Source organism: Lingula anatina, chromosome 1 (genome assembly GCF_051362555.1).
Source record: "Lingula anatina isolate TDL-2025a chromosome 1, LinAna3.0, whole genome shotgun sequence".
Lineage (NCBI taxonomy): Eukaryota > Metazoa > Brachiopoda > Lingulata > Lingulida > Lingulidae > Lingula > Lingula anatina.
Genome location: NC_141767.1, coordinates 64,618,122 through 64,629,734, shown reverse-complemented (window position 1 = coordinate 64,629,734; position 11,613 = coordinate 64,618,122). Strand labels below are relative to the sequence as shown.

General features: G+C 37.6%; 2 protein-coding genes across 3 annotated transcripts; both read right to left on the bottom strand.

Annotated features, from left to right (window-relative positions):
- Positions 1 to 442: 442 nt before the first annotated feature.
- LOC106162062 (GDP-fucose protein O-fucosyltransferase 1) lies at positions 443 to 5,421 on the bottom strand. 2 transcript variants are annotated; one of them, XM_013539183.3, is made up of 9 exons: positions 4,330 to 5,421; positions 4,038 to 4,153; positions 3,047 to 3,141; positions 2,544 to 2,721; positions 2,120 to 2,225; positions 1,616 to 1,811; positions 1,291 to 1,418; positions 1,043 to 1,148; positions 443 to 861 (listed from the first exon to the last, which is right to left on the bottom strand). In XM_013539183.3, the coding sequence occupies exons 1-9, from the start codon at positions 4,341 to 4,343 to the stop codon at positions 700 to 702; spliced, it is 1,101 nt and encodes a 366-aa protein (XP_013394637.2). In that variant the 5' UTR covers positions 4,344 to 5,421; the 3' UTR covers positions 443 to 699. The 2 variants fall into 2 exon arrangements, with proteins under 2 accessions (XP_013394637.2, XP_013394631.2); XM_013539177.3 differs by having other exon boundaries at positions 4,038 to 5,421.
- Positions 5,422 to 5,586: 165 nt separating this feature from the next.
- Positions 5,587 to 11,564, bottom strand: LOC106162036 (uncharacterized). Its single transcript, XM_013539147.3, has 4 exons — positions 10,911 to 11,564; positions 9,621 to 10,029; positions 7,209 to 8,314; positions 5,587 to 6,913 (listed from the first exon to the last, which is right to left on the bottom strand). Exons 2-4 carry the CDS (start codon positions 10,002 to 10,004, stop codon positions 5,962 to 5,964), a joined length of 2,442 nt encoding a protein of 813 aa, XP_013394601.2. The 5' UTR covers positions 10,005 to 10,029; positions 10,911 to 11,564; the 3' UTR covers positions 5,587 to 5,961.
- Positions 11,565 to 11,613: the final 49 nt, after the last annotated feature.

Below are 11,613 nucleotides of genomic sequence, written 5' to 3'. Positions count from 1 at the left end.
GACTATAGATTGCTTTCTTCATAGCATTATGTAACCCCGATTCAGCTGCTCTATGATACGAATTGTGGCCATATAATCAGAATGATAGCAGACCTGGCATACAACGTGCCTCCTTCCCTTTACTTGAAGTGGGTCACTGTTGCATATACTTTCCATTAATTCACGTGCCATCACACACTCTTTCTGTTTACTGGTTGGAAGTGATATGCAGGCCTTGCAGCTTTTCCTTTATCTTTAAGTTTTTGTTTGGCATTACCTTCAAAATGACACTGCGGTATTGGACAAAAACCATAGCAAGCCATATGTCAATGTATGCAACTGTGGTGTGAGATTCAAATACCCAGTATAAGCACATTTCGTCTGCAGGCTACATCCATGAAATCTTACTGCATATCATCAAGACAGTACTTTGAGTGTTCTTTAAAATGGAGAAACTAAAAAATGTATAAAAATATTTATTGCCAATAGTTTAAAAATCATGTCTGTATTCTGCTATTGTCAAAAACCATATATATTATTGCATATTTGGTTGAACAGCTCACAGCCAGCAGATCTACATGACACCGTTACACTAAAAAAAAACCAGTTAAGCAATAAGTGCCCGCTTGGTAACTTCACAGTAATGGTTCACATCAAATGTATAATATTAAAGAGATGATGGAAACTAATTTTTTAAAAATTGCTTTTTTTCAGGGCATCTCAGCTAAATCCCCAAAATGAACTTGGTTTGTCATTTATGTCTCTTTCTCTTTTCACAAAAGCAGAAAACGAAGAAACACAGTTAAGGATGGTGTGGTCAGCCTGTCCAAGGATGGCTAGATCTATCTGTGGTAGCCAGGGGTCAAGGTGGTGTACTTTTACCTGGAATATCATTTTACTTCTCTTTAAATCATTCGGGTTATTTCACAATGAATTAATTAGAAACAGGTGTAAGCTGCATTTTGAACAAATATACTCCAAACTAAATTTGAAAATGTTGAAACAAATGTTTATATTTCTTTAAAAAGTATATATAAATACCACAATGAAATAGACGCAATACCTTTTGTGGTTTCAAATGATCTTCTATTTCTTTAATCATAGGGTTTTTATCTGTTGCTACATAAATATGCTTGGCCCTGGTCTTTATCACAATGTTTTTGGTCAATCTGAAAATAAGGAAAAATTCAAGTGCATTATAGTTTATTTGGTCTATGACTTGTTCCTTAACTGTGTCTATCCATAAACCCAGAGGCTCCCATCTTGTCATAAATGAATTTTTATAGAAGTCTCCTCATAAAAGAAACTTACCTGAGAATTTCTTCTTTTGGTGGAAAGCACATCTTCACTGTAACTTTTCTATCAACCCCTGAATACCCCAGACACTGTGGTGATGCCATGTAGGTGGGAAGACCACCTGCATGCTCACAGGCACGCTCCTTCAAAAAATGTACAACATCAAACATAGAAGACAAAATTTAAAAAAATAATAATAATAAAATTTATTATATAAAAAAAATCCTACATGTAAGTTGCACTTTAACATACCAATATTAAGTCTATTACATGTATATCTTTTAAAAGCTACACATGTATCAGAACACTGATGTGGAAAGGTCTTACAAGAGGCTCTCACCCAGTCAACATTATTCCTTAGATGAATACCAATAAATGAATCGCCTTGGAATGTTTTACTTATATAGTCCTGAGCTTCTTTTTCTATTGCCTCTGACCACTGGAAATACTTGTGTAGCTTTACATGTCTCTGTGCCACAGGAAAGCTGGCAGGTGCCCCTTTGAATGCCATGACAGGGTACTTGTCAGGAGGGTACCTGAGGATATTTTTATAGTTTATAGGCATTAATGTGTTTTATCAATTCAGAAAAGGAGGATCAAATATCAGTAAGTCAATAAAAATACCATTTACCCTGGGAAAATTAGTTAAGTATTTTGTAAGAGTTAGTTGCAGGAAAATCTTTCGCTGGGCACCTTTAAGTTGAGAAATTTACCCAATCTTGATAATAATGCTTTTATGCACAGTTCACCAGTTCTCAAATTTTACAATGTTCCATATAAATATTTTATATCAGTTGAGAATGAAAGCAAAAAGAAAAAAATGCTGGTAAACTGTAAAACTTACATGGATTTCCATTTATCAATGTAACTCTCTTCATATGTGAGATCATAAAAGACATAGTCATCAAAATCAACATTCAGTCCATCCCAGAAAGGTCCAAAGGGATTACCTAAATGAAAGAAAGCAAGTTAAAACACTACAAAATAACAAAAAACTAATTGATAGTGATACACAATAAAGTCATAATTTTAGATAAATAAGGTTGTAAAAAACTGACAAAAAATGTCACCTACCATGACAGTTTTATCAAACTTTTCCCTTATATTAAAAAGACATCATATTCAAATAATATAATGGTTATAATGACACATCTTGCCATTTTTTATAAATAATTTGCCTTAAATGTTTACAAGAAAAATTGTTGTATAATAATATCACATTTATCTTGGAAATGTTTCAGTAGTTTTAATAAGGATTTTTCCAATACCTTGTTTCATTCCACATTTCTTATCTTTCACTGATGGAGCTTGCCAGCACCAGCCAAAGCGCTGCCCTGGTGGCCAGTGTTCTGGTGCCAGGTGCTGCATGAAGTCCTCTGCTAAAATTACTCTGTGGTACTCTTTCACTGGCTCCACTTTAAACCAGTCATTGAATGGAACGTTTTTCTGGCAGAGATTAGAACTAAATGATTAAACAAGTCAGTTGTAAACAGGTTCAGAAAAGGCTTTGATAACGAACTTATAGAGATATTTTCTGCATGTATGCTGCTCATTTACTAAGCAAAATTTACTCTGCCATCATTTAAAAAATATGAATGAAACCTTAATCTCACCATGATTCACTTGATTTTAAAATGATCTTTGTAATATTTTATAAAATCTATTTCATTCATATTTTTATATTAATATTGCATTTTTCACTTAAAAAGAAAGAAAAAGGATGGAAAGAAAGAAAAAGAAAGAAAGAAGAAGAAAGCAGGAGAATACTTACATATGTTCTCCAGGGTGGAAGAACCAGTGTTCTGTCCAAAGCTTTTGCAAATCCCAATGCACCCAAGTAGTGGTCTGCTTGATTTCCAAAACGACCTACATTTTGAAAGCAGCTATTCCTACATTCATGATCAAAAAGGGGTACCAAGATTTTGTATGTTTATTCAACTATTCAAAATGTTGATAAAATAATGATCTATAATCCTGCCTTCAGGTTCTACATTAATTTTATCCTTTTCAATGAAATTAACCAGTCATCATTTCAACTCATGGATGTGTTGGAATTTCCCAAAAATTTAATTCTTTGCTAAATAAATGTCTAATATGCACCAAAGATCTTTATTAATTTTTATTTCTTTAACACATACAGTCTTCAACTTGAATAATTTAACACCAAGCATTTTTAAAACTATAATCCCATAAAGCTCAAAAATTTGTAAATATTAATTATTCCACTTTCAATTTTATTTGTATACAGATCTATTTATTTATCTATTATAATATTATATATTTTATCTATTTATTACATATGTTTATTTATTATTTACATTTTTATATTCATTTTATTTAACCATTATTTCATTTATTTATATCATTATAATTATTTATTTTATTTTTCAAATTAATAATTTAATTATTGATTATTTATTTATCTATTTATTTATTTATTATCCTCACTATTATTTGAAAAACGCATTGAAATTATTAATTCTGGCGTTTGATGCTGGCACTGCCTTAGAATCATATCATGAAAAAAGTGAGTTTGCTTTCTTTAGTTCTTTTATAACAATAAAGATCATTCAATTAACTCATTCTCAAATGCAACGAGAAAAAACTATTATTAATATAATAACAGAAATAAATTGAATTGAATATATATAATATATTATTAATAACCGCTACTGCAATAAATACAATATATTCGAAATGAATGGAAACTCAACGTATTACCCTATTCCTAAAGTCTTTGCCCAAATTTAGTCACAACTTACCCATGCACGGGCAAAAAATTATATAACCATTTGCATCCCAAATGAATGACTCTGAGGGTTCCTTGTACAAGTTGGAGCTGCTTGGCCTGTCGGCATCGCCGCTGGCTTTTGCCTCACTTTGATTTTCACCAACAGAAAATGTACATATCAACAATAGAAAAAACATTGAAAATACAACGTCCATAGTTCCGCTAACTAAACACGAATGACTGAATGTATGGAACTACGCAACGGATATAACAAAGTGGAAATCAACTACACTGGCAAGTGCGGGTAATACATTTCCATTTACCTAGGCGCAGCCATGATATAAGAGCCCGGATGTGAAACAAAATGGCTGGGGTCTGTGCTCGCTTAAAGTTCATGCGATTTAACAATGGGATTTTGTCATCATTACGTACATTGCTTCCCATGACGAAGAATACTGAAGCTCTAGTTAAGCGACCACAGAGTTTGGACAATATACAGGCGCGGATGTTCTCACTAACAAGCGTAAGAGGGTTAAAAGAAATTCGCAAAACCATGGAAGGAGACACGCTCGTTGTCGAGGGAGTTAACGTCGACTCTCATTTCAAGGACCACGTTATTAAACTGCCAGAAAAAGAAGGAGACCCCCATGCTTGCCCGCTGTGTAAACTTGATCTTGAATTACGTTATACAGACGTTTTAATTTTGAGCCAGTTCCTTCGACCAGATGGGTGTATTTTACCAAGATATGTAACTGGTCTATGTCTACGAAAGCAAAAGTTAGTGATGAAACTGGTACAGCAAGCGCAGAGAGCGGGCCTCATGCCAAACTTAAGACCGGTCATATTGGATGGACCTCCTAGAACTCACCTGAGAAAAACGTGGAAGTGGAAGAAGTACAATGTATACTATGAAGACCCACATTGGAGTGAACATCGTTTTGCCCGTGGAAGAAGCAATATTTACCCGAAAAATTACATGAAAAAGCACAGAGACGAATGGATCAAAGATAATAGGCCCTATTAATGTTGGATGGCATCTTCACCTCAGACTGAGACCTGAGACTCAATGCCAATGAAAAAAACTTTCTCGTGCAGAAGGCTTGAACAGACCAAAACTTGGATTGTGTTTAAACGTTTGAAAGTCAGAAAGTATCATTCTGAAACTTTGTCAGACATTTTAAGAGTGCGAGTTACTTATTATTGAAGGCTAATAAGAAACCATGTTCATGAAAAAAATATTAGGCCCTGAAATTTTGCTTGACGTATTTGGCATCTAACAATGCCACGTTGCCGTGTTCAATGCTGTAGTATTCAGCATTGAATCTGAAACGTAACATAAAAGCTTACGTTGTCACAGAGATTTATATAGGCCTATGTAGTTTCCGCCGTTTCATTTCTCATAATAAAACGTAGTTTTCATTTTCTTTTGTTTGAGTAATGTCATTTATTTTCACAAAGAAAACGTTTTCAAAATACAAGTCTGAAAATTATCATAGAATAAGAAGTTTCTTTATAGATAAGGTGGAGCGATCGCGGAGTTGGATAGACTAAACGGACTTGTAAATTATTTGTCATAAATGGGTTTTCATGTCAACATTTATTTTTTGAAATTGAAACCTCATGGGTGCAAAAGTTCACACTTATGATTGGAAATGATTGATTACTTTAAACACATAAGTACATTATTTTAATAATGTTAAAACACTTATCTTGGACCAAATGCAACTACTAATCAAGAACGACAAGCAAAGATCTCAAACATACATCTAGTGGACTTCTATATTACACTAAATTATTATATAGGCCTTATACTCAGTTCGGTTATAAAAAGAAATGCCGTACTGTAGGGCTATTTCTGTTGGACTTCTGACGATAAATGGCGATGATCACGTTTCTTGATGAAACGGCGTCTGTAACATAAAGCTAAAATGTCTTTTAACTTTCTAGTTTTATTGTCAGTAATTATCTAAAAGCCCATACTCTGGCTGTTTATCAGAAGAAAAGTAGCTGTTCCCACTGGACCCATTCCTCTTGTGTTGATTTTGCAGTGTCTCATGCCCTCTTGGAGAAGGCCCACGCCCACTCTGACGACTGTGATGCTGGCCAACATTTGCTTCAGTCTCAATGCCCCTGGGAGAAGGTCCCCGCCCGCCCTGACGTAACTGTTGTTGACTGAAATCCTCATTGGTGCCCGTGCTTCTTGGAGACGGTCCACGTCCTCCGTGGCGGAACTGTTGCGGGTCCAAATCCGGTTCGGTCTGAGTGTTTCTGGGAGACGATCCCCGCGACCCTTGTCGAATCTGTTTCTGGCTGATGTTCGAACCGCTGTCCGGAGTCCTTGAAACTCCTTGGCTGCGCATCGGTTGATGGCCGAAATCGGGACTGATACCAGAGCCTTTGGAAGATGGTCCGCGCCCAATATGACGCACAGGTTGTCGGCTTATGTCTGGACCGTCATCGATGTCCCAACGGGAGTCCAGTCCACCTCGGTCGCGCAGCTGTTGCTGGCCGAAGTCAAGCCCGGTATCGTTGCCCCTATAAAGCCCATAGCTACCTTGGTGCGATACCTGTTGCTGACTGATGTCTTGCACAGTACCTGTAGTTCTTCCCAACCCGTTCCCAGCTGAACGCATTTGCTGTGCATCGTACTGATCGTAGTCCTCGCCTGCTTTGGGATCAATAAGCGTGCCATCTTTTCCGCGCACATGGTTTTGACCGTAGTGCGTGCCGGTCCCACTCAGAGACCGGTGCCCACTTTGGCTTTGCATCTGTCGCTGGCCGTAGTCCGGAGCTTCACCATAGTCAGGGTAGTCTTTGTCTTCGTCTTCAACATAAACTTTCAAGCCTCCACTAAACATCTCCACTTCTCGAACCGAGGGTGGGGCTGTAGGCGGGACAGAGTTAAACCTGGAAATTTAAACCGGTATTTACAGCGTCAAAATCTGATTTAAAAAAGTTAATTGTGCATATTTTCCATTTCAAATTTAAGTGCTTATTACTTCGGCATATTGACATATTTACTGCACCATATTAGATAAGGCGGTATATATATTTTTCTTCTCTCTCTCTCTCCGCGCGCGCGCGCGCGCGCGTATGTGTGTGTGTGTCCTTAAAATCAAACTTATAGTACTGATGAATAGCATGCTTATCAAAATGACCTGAAGATCTTTGTGATTGAAAAAGATATATTTGTCTATCTTACGTCTTTACACCACTAGACACGACATCTGGGACCTGACTCTGATATGACCCCGGCCTTAAGCCTGGACTGCGCTGCTTTATTACTTCACAGAGCTTATACTGGATTTCCTGTGCTTCTCTTTGAATGCGATACACGTCTTCTCGGCAGCAAAGAGCCTCTTCCCGCTTTTGGAAATTTTCTAAGGTCTTTGCTACATGAATATTCAGCTTATCGGCAAAGATGTCGCCCAGGCTAACTGCAATTGATTCTGCGGTTATGTCCACCTTTTCTTTGGCACGCACCGCGAGCGGTTCCCGAAACTGGTCGGTGTTAACAGGACATCCAAAGAAAAGATATTTCATGGATTCAAATGTCTCAAGAACCCCCTCTTTCACATCTACAAGGGTCTTATGGATTTCATCCATTAAGTTTGTGAAAAGAAGTGTATCATATGCGCTTGGTAGAGTGTCTGGGGTTCCAGCGAAGAATTTTATAATTTCTTTGAAAGCAGGGTCGACGCGCGCCTTCAGCTTCTCTGTGTTCAAATTCGTCTGCTTCCATGCAAGAAAGATCTCTTCTGTCACAGCAGATGCCACTCTTTCAAAGATGTAATCAACGATCTGTGTTCGAAAATCTTGAATGCCCATGTAGAAAACCACATTGGGGTCTTGTCCCACGAAGTCTTTCCCACGTTTCAGGCGACATTCGCGAGCGTAGGTCAGAAACTGGCGTGCGGAGACATTTGATAGCCATTCATGCGCTTCGTGCACCAAACGTCCTTTGTCTTGCTCCAATTTTACCATCATTTCATCGGTTGCACTTTTTATACTTTCCCTGCTGTTTTTTATATCAACTAACTCGCGCTCCGAGGCATTGAGCGTTGCGGTTATTTCGCGTAGAAGTAAGGTCAGGTGATGGTTAATTCTCTCTAGAAAAGTCAGCGTTAGTTCTTGTTTCAGAAGACCTCTTCCAAGAGTGTAGAACCTGTGGTGTCGTGAGGGCTTGCATAAGCGACCCATGATTCTAGCCACATCTTCCTTGTTATCTTCGTCGATTATCGCAAACACCAATCTCTCTTGCTGTTCTCTGTTCAGCCGATGGAAAGCTCGCTGTAGGACGGCTTGTTCCTGAAGAACAACAACCACAAAATGGGAAATACAAAAAGATATACAATTATAATTTTGTTATTGTGACCTATTGTGAATAAGGAAGAAGCCCCGAGAAAAGTTTTTATTAATAGGAGTTCGAGTTGGAGTTATAAACTTAAATTGTTGAAAATTTTAATATTTGAAATAAGTAAAACATCGATCGTGACATTTACGCTTCATTTGTAACATGTGAAAACAGGCCATAAAAAAGAAAAAAGACTCATACTAATGTCAAATGTCCCTAGAACTCCCTGATTAGGAACCATACATGTTGAAAATACACGACTGGATTTTTTTTTCCGTAGTTTCCCAGTGACATCCCATTAAATATGCATGGCCTTTGTACATGTATTAAAGTTTATGAAGCCAGCAGAAAGAGATAAAAATAATCTATTGCGCATCAACCCACAAGGAACCAGTCAGATGTTGATATTTTATTGACATTTCAATTAATAAATTTATGTGCAAAATTTTTAGAAGAATAAAAGGATATTGTTAAAGTTACACCATGGAATCGTTTCATTTGTTTCTGCAAAGTTTGAAGACATTGAATCTGTACGTTATGTTACATAAATTTTAAAAAAATCACAATAGAGAAAGGTATGGTATGCGCTTGTTGAAGTCGATAAAGTGTATTTTCCACTACGAAAGGCATGTGTTTATGTATTCTTTCGAACTCCTAAGAGGGAAAAGCCTCTCACAATCCATTAATTAAAAATGAAATTCCCTCTGTTTAGAAGGAATTGCGTACACATTGCAATTCTTGTCCCGGGATGGTACAAGAGGCACATGCACAGTGCTCCTCGACTCAATTTTCTGAACCGAAATTATTGTCCAGATTACGTGGTAAGACATCCTTGATGATATGCATTAAGAACAAGAGTCTTTTCTAATGAATAGTCTCATTTGAATCCTTGGAGATTAGCATGTTTCAGATTAACAATATTCGAACAACCCCTTGACGAACAGAAGATCAATAACGATATCGCCTTTCGATATCGTATCAGTGTTGAGGCAACGGGTCAGTGCACCTCATTACGTTTCACAATACATAACGAATGCAAACAAGCTGCCGACAATCTATCGCACCTGTAGTGATTATATTCTTCAATGTCAAGATGTGATACTGGTTATTTTTCTAACGTGTTTTAAAAACGTTGCTATAGAGAATTTTCTTTTGATCTCACTGATTGTCTGTCTGTCTGTACCTCTCTGTTTTTGTGTGCTCATGCGTGCGCGTATGCATGGGTGTGTTTGCGAGTTATTACGTGTATTTTAACCTTACCTCTTGGTCTGGCACGTCCGTAACAAGGCAAATGACCGGAGCAACTCTATTCTCCGCCACCCGTTTGTAGAAACTCTCCAACCCGAAACAGTCATGTTTGTCACACTCTACGGACAATTCATCGTCTAGTACCGTGTATGGAGCCTCAGAATGTAGGTTCTCATGGTCAGCGACTGTAGGAAATCTTTGGGCGCAGAACACTACGATCTCAAATTCGGCATACTGAAATAGCGGCAATGCTACACCGAAGGAGACGTTTTTCTTGTTGGGCACTTCGGCTCGCAGTCTCAGCAAACTGTCAAAATAGAAGCTGTAAAGGTGCCATTGCTTGGTTCGTGCTGGGATCAGCCTATGATGGATAAGTTGCACTGTTCCACTTGCCATTTTAGATTAATTTCACTTTCTTGTTCTGAAAAATACCAATGAAGATGTCATATGTGTGTGGCGATCTTGTAGTTCACCACTAAAACATCAAAATGATAGTCACATATTGCTTTTAACCAGTTTTTTTATGTTTCTTTTTCTACTGATAAAGAAACAGATGATCCAAATGAGAAACAATTTCCCTTTTCCCAGACATGAAAGTATGGACTCATTGACTCATGTCTATATCTTTTAACGATCGCTTCTATTCTATTATCAAAATCCATCTTTCCACAATGAAATCAATCATTATATTGTTTGCATTTCTCTTATGTCGGAGAGACTTGTCAAATATCCGGCCCTATAAACTAAACAATCTGCAAACTAATAAAACATTATTTAAATCCATTTACACTATTTCTGTCAATGCAGCCGCTATTGGCCACGAAAATCCATAACTGCAGTTTCTTTCTTTGCTATTACAATCTTGTTACGGATATTTATTATCACGCTTTCATTGGCGTATATTTTCTTTCTGTGACTAACATCTGTACCTCCTGTTAAGGAAACGAATCCAGTTGTACTTCCAGTGCATTATGATTTTCAATTGTATTAAAAGATAAAGAAACATTATCCACGTCTGAGATAATCTCGCCAATTGCGTACGCCGATTTTAAAAGAAGCCAGGTGTCATCTCTAATTTATGTTTGAAAGGTCCACAGGTCGATGGCAATTAAGCAATCTCATATATTGCAGTTGGGAAAATGGGTTACTCATTAAATAACAGTAAATATCACTTTTTTTTACTTATCTCACACTCACTTTTATCATAAAGTTGCAATAGGCATTCGAAATCCAAGCTGAAAACGAACACTGTTATCAGAAGAATCCAGGCACATGCACCGAGTCAACATCGATCTTTCTTACCTTTCTATACTGACGCTCCCGTAAAATTGTAGTTACTGTCTGGGGTCATAACTACTCGGCTGAAACGCCCACTTCTAATTAAGCAGATTAGAATTTAGGCATACTTCGAGTAAAGTCACGGTGATCATACCGCACGCCTGTGACCACTTAGCTTAAGCGTTCAAGCAGTTCCTGGGCTTCTGATAAGGGAGAAAACCGTTTCTGTTTCTCAAACTCACACGAGGATCAATATACAGGGCTGGTGGTGGTCAGTACCACATCCAAGCCTAGCTCTACTACGGCCCAGATGCCGTGTCGTCGTGTCTAGGGCCAGTGCAATGTGTATTGGGGAGATCGAGGCCCGGATCTATTGATGTATTTATAGACATATTTTTACACTTCATCTTGAAGGGAAATCGAAGACCAATAACGTTCGACAATAAACGGCACACCTAACGGTGTAAGTGAAAAACTGAATACGATGATCAATGTACATGTACTTTTGACAGATGGGGTTTTCGCATTTTCTAGTAATTGATAGGTTGCACGTAGTTCGGTTACGCAACTATCTGGAGACGGATCATCCGCTGAACCATGTCACACAGGCTCCCAGGGTTACTTTTTTTTTGGCAATTTGAAGAAAAAATTATTAAAATTTAAAGATTCCTCCATGCCTCAAGATATTCAATCAAAATATGTCACACTTCATACTTACGCGTAATAA

Excerpts from the sequence above, each read along its gene's own strand:
- LOC106162062 (XM_013539177.3), bottom strand. The coding sequence starts at position 4,221 with ATGGACGTTGTATTTTCAATGTTTTTTCTATTGTTGATATGTACATTT. Across the intron at positions 2,722-3,046 it reads TTCCACCCTGGAGAACATAT|AAAAACGTTCCATTCAATGA; the intron begins GTAAGTATTCTC and ends AATCTCTGCCAG. Across the intron at positions 1,812-2,119 it reads ATTGATAAATGGAAATCCAT|GTACCCTCCTGACAAGTACC; the intron begins GTAAGTTTTACA and ends AAATATCCTCAG.
- LOC106162036 (XM_013539147.3), bottom strand. The coding sequence starts at position 10,004 with ATGGCAAGTGGAACAGTGCAACTTATCCATCATAGGCTGATCCCAGCA. Across the intron at positions 8,315-9,620 it reads CGGACGTGCCAGACCAAGAG|GAACAAGCCGTCCTACAGCG; the intron begins GTAAGGTTAAAA and ends GTTGTTCTTCAG. Across the intron at positions 6,914-7,208 it reads GTGTCTAGTGGTGTAAAGAC|GTTTAACTCTGTCCCGCCTA; the intron begins GTAAGATAGACA and ends TTAAATTTCCAG.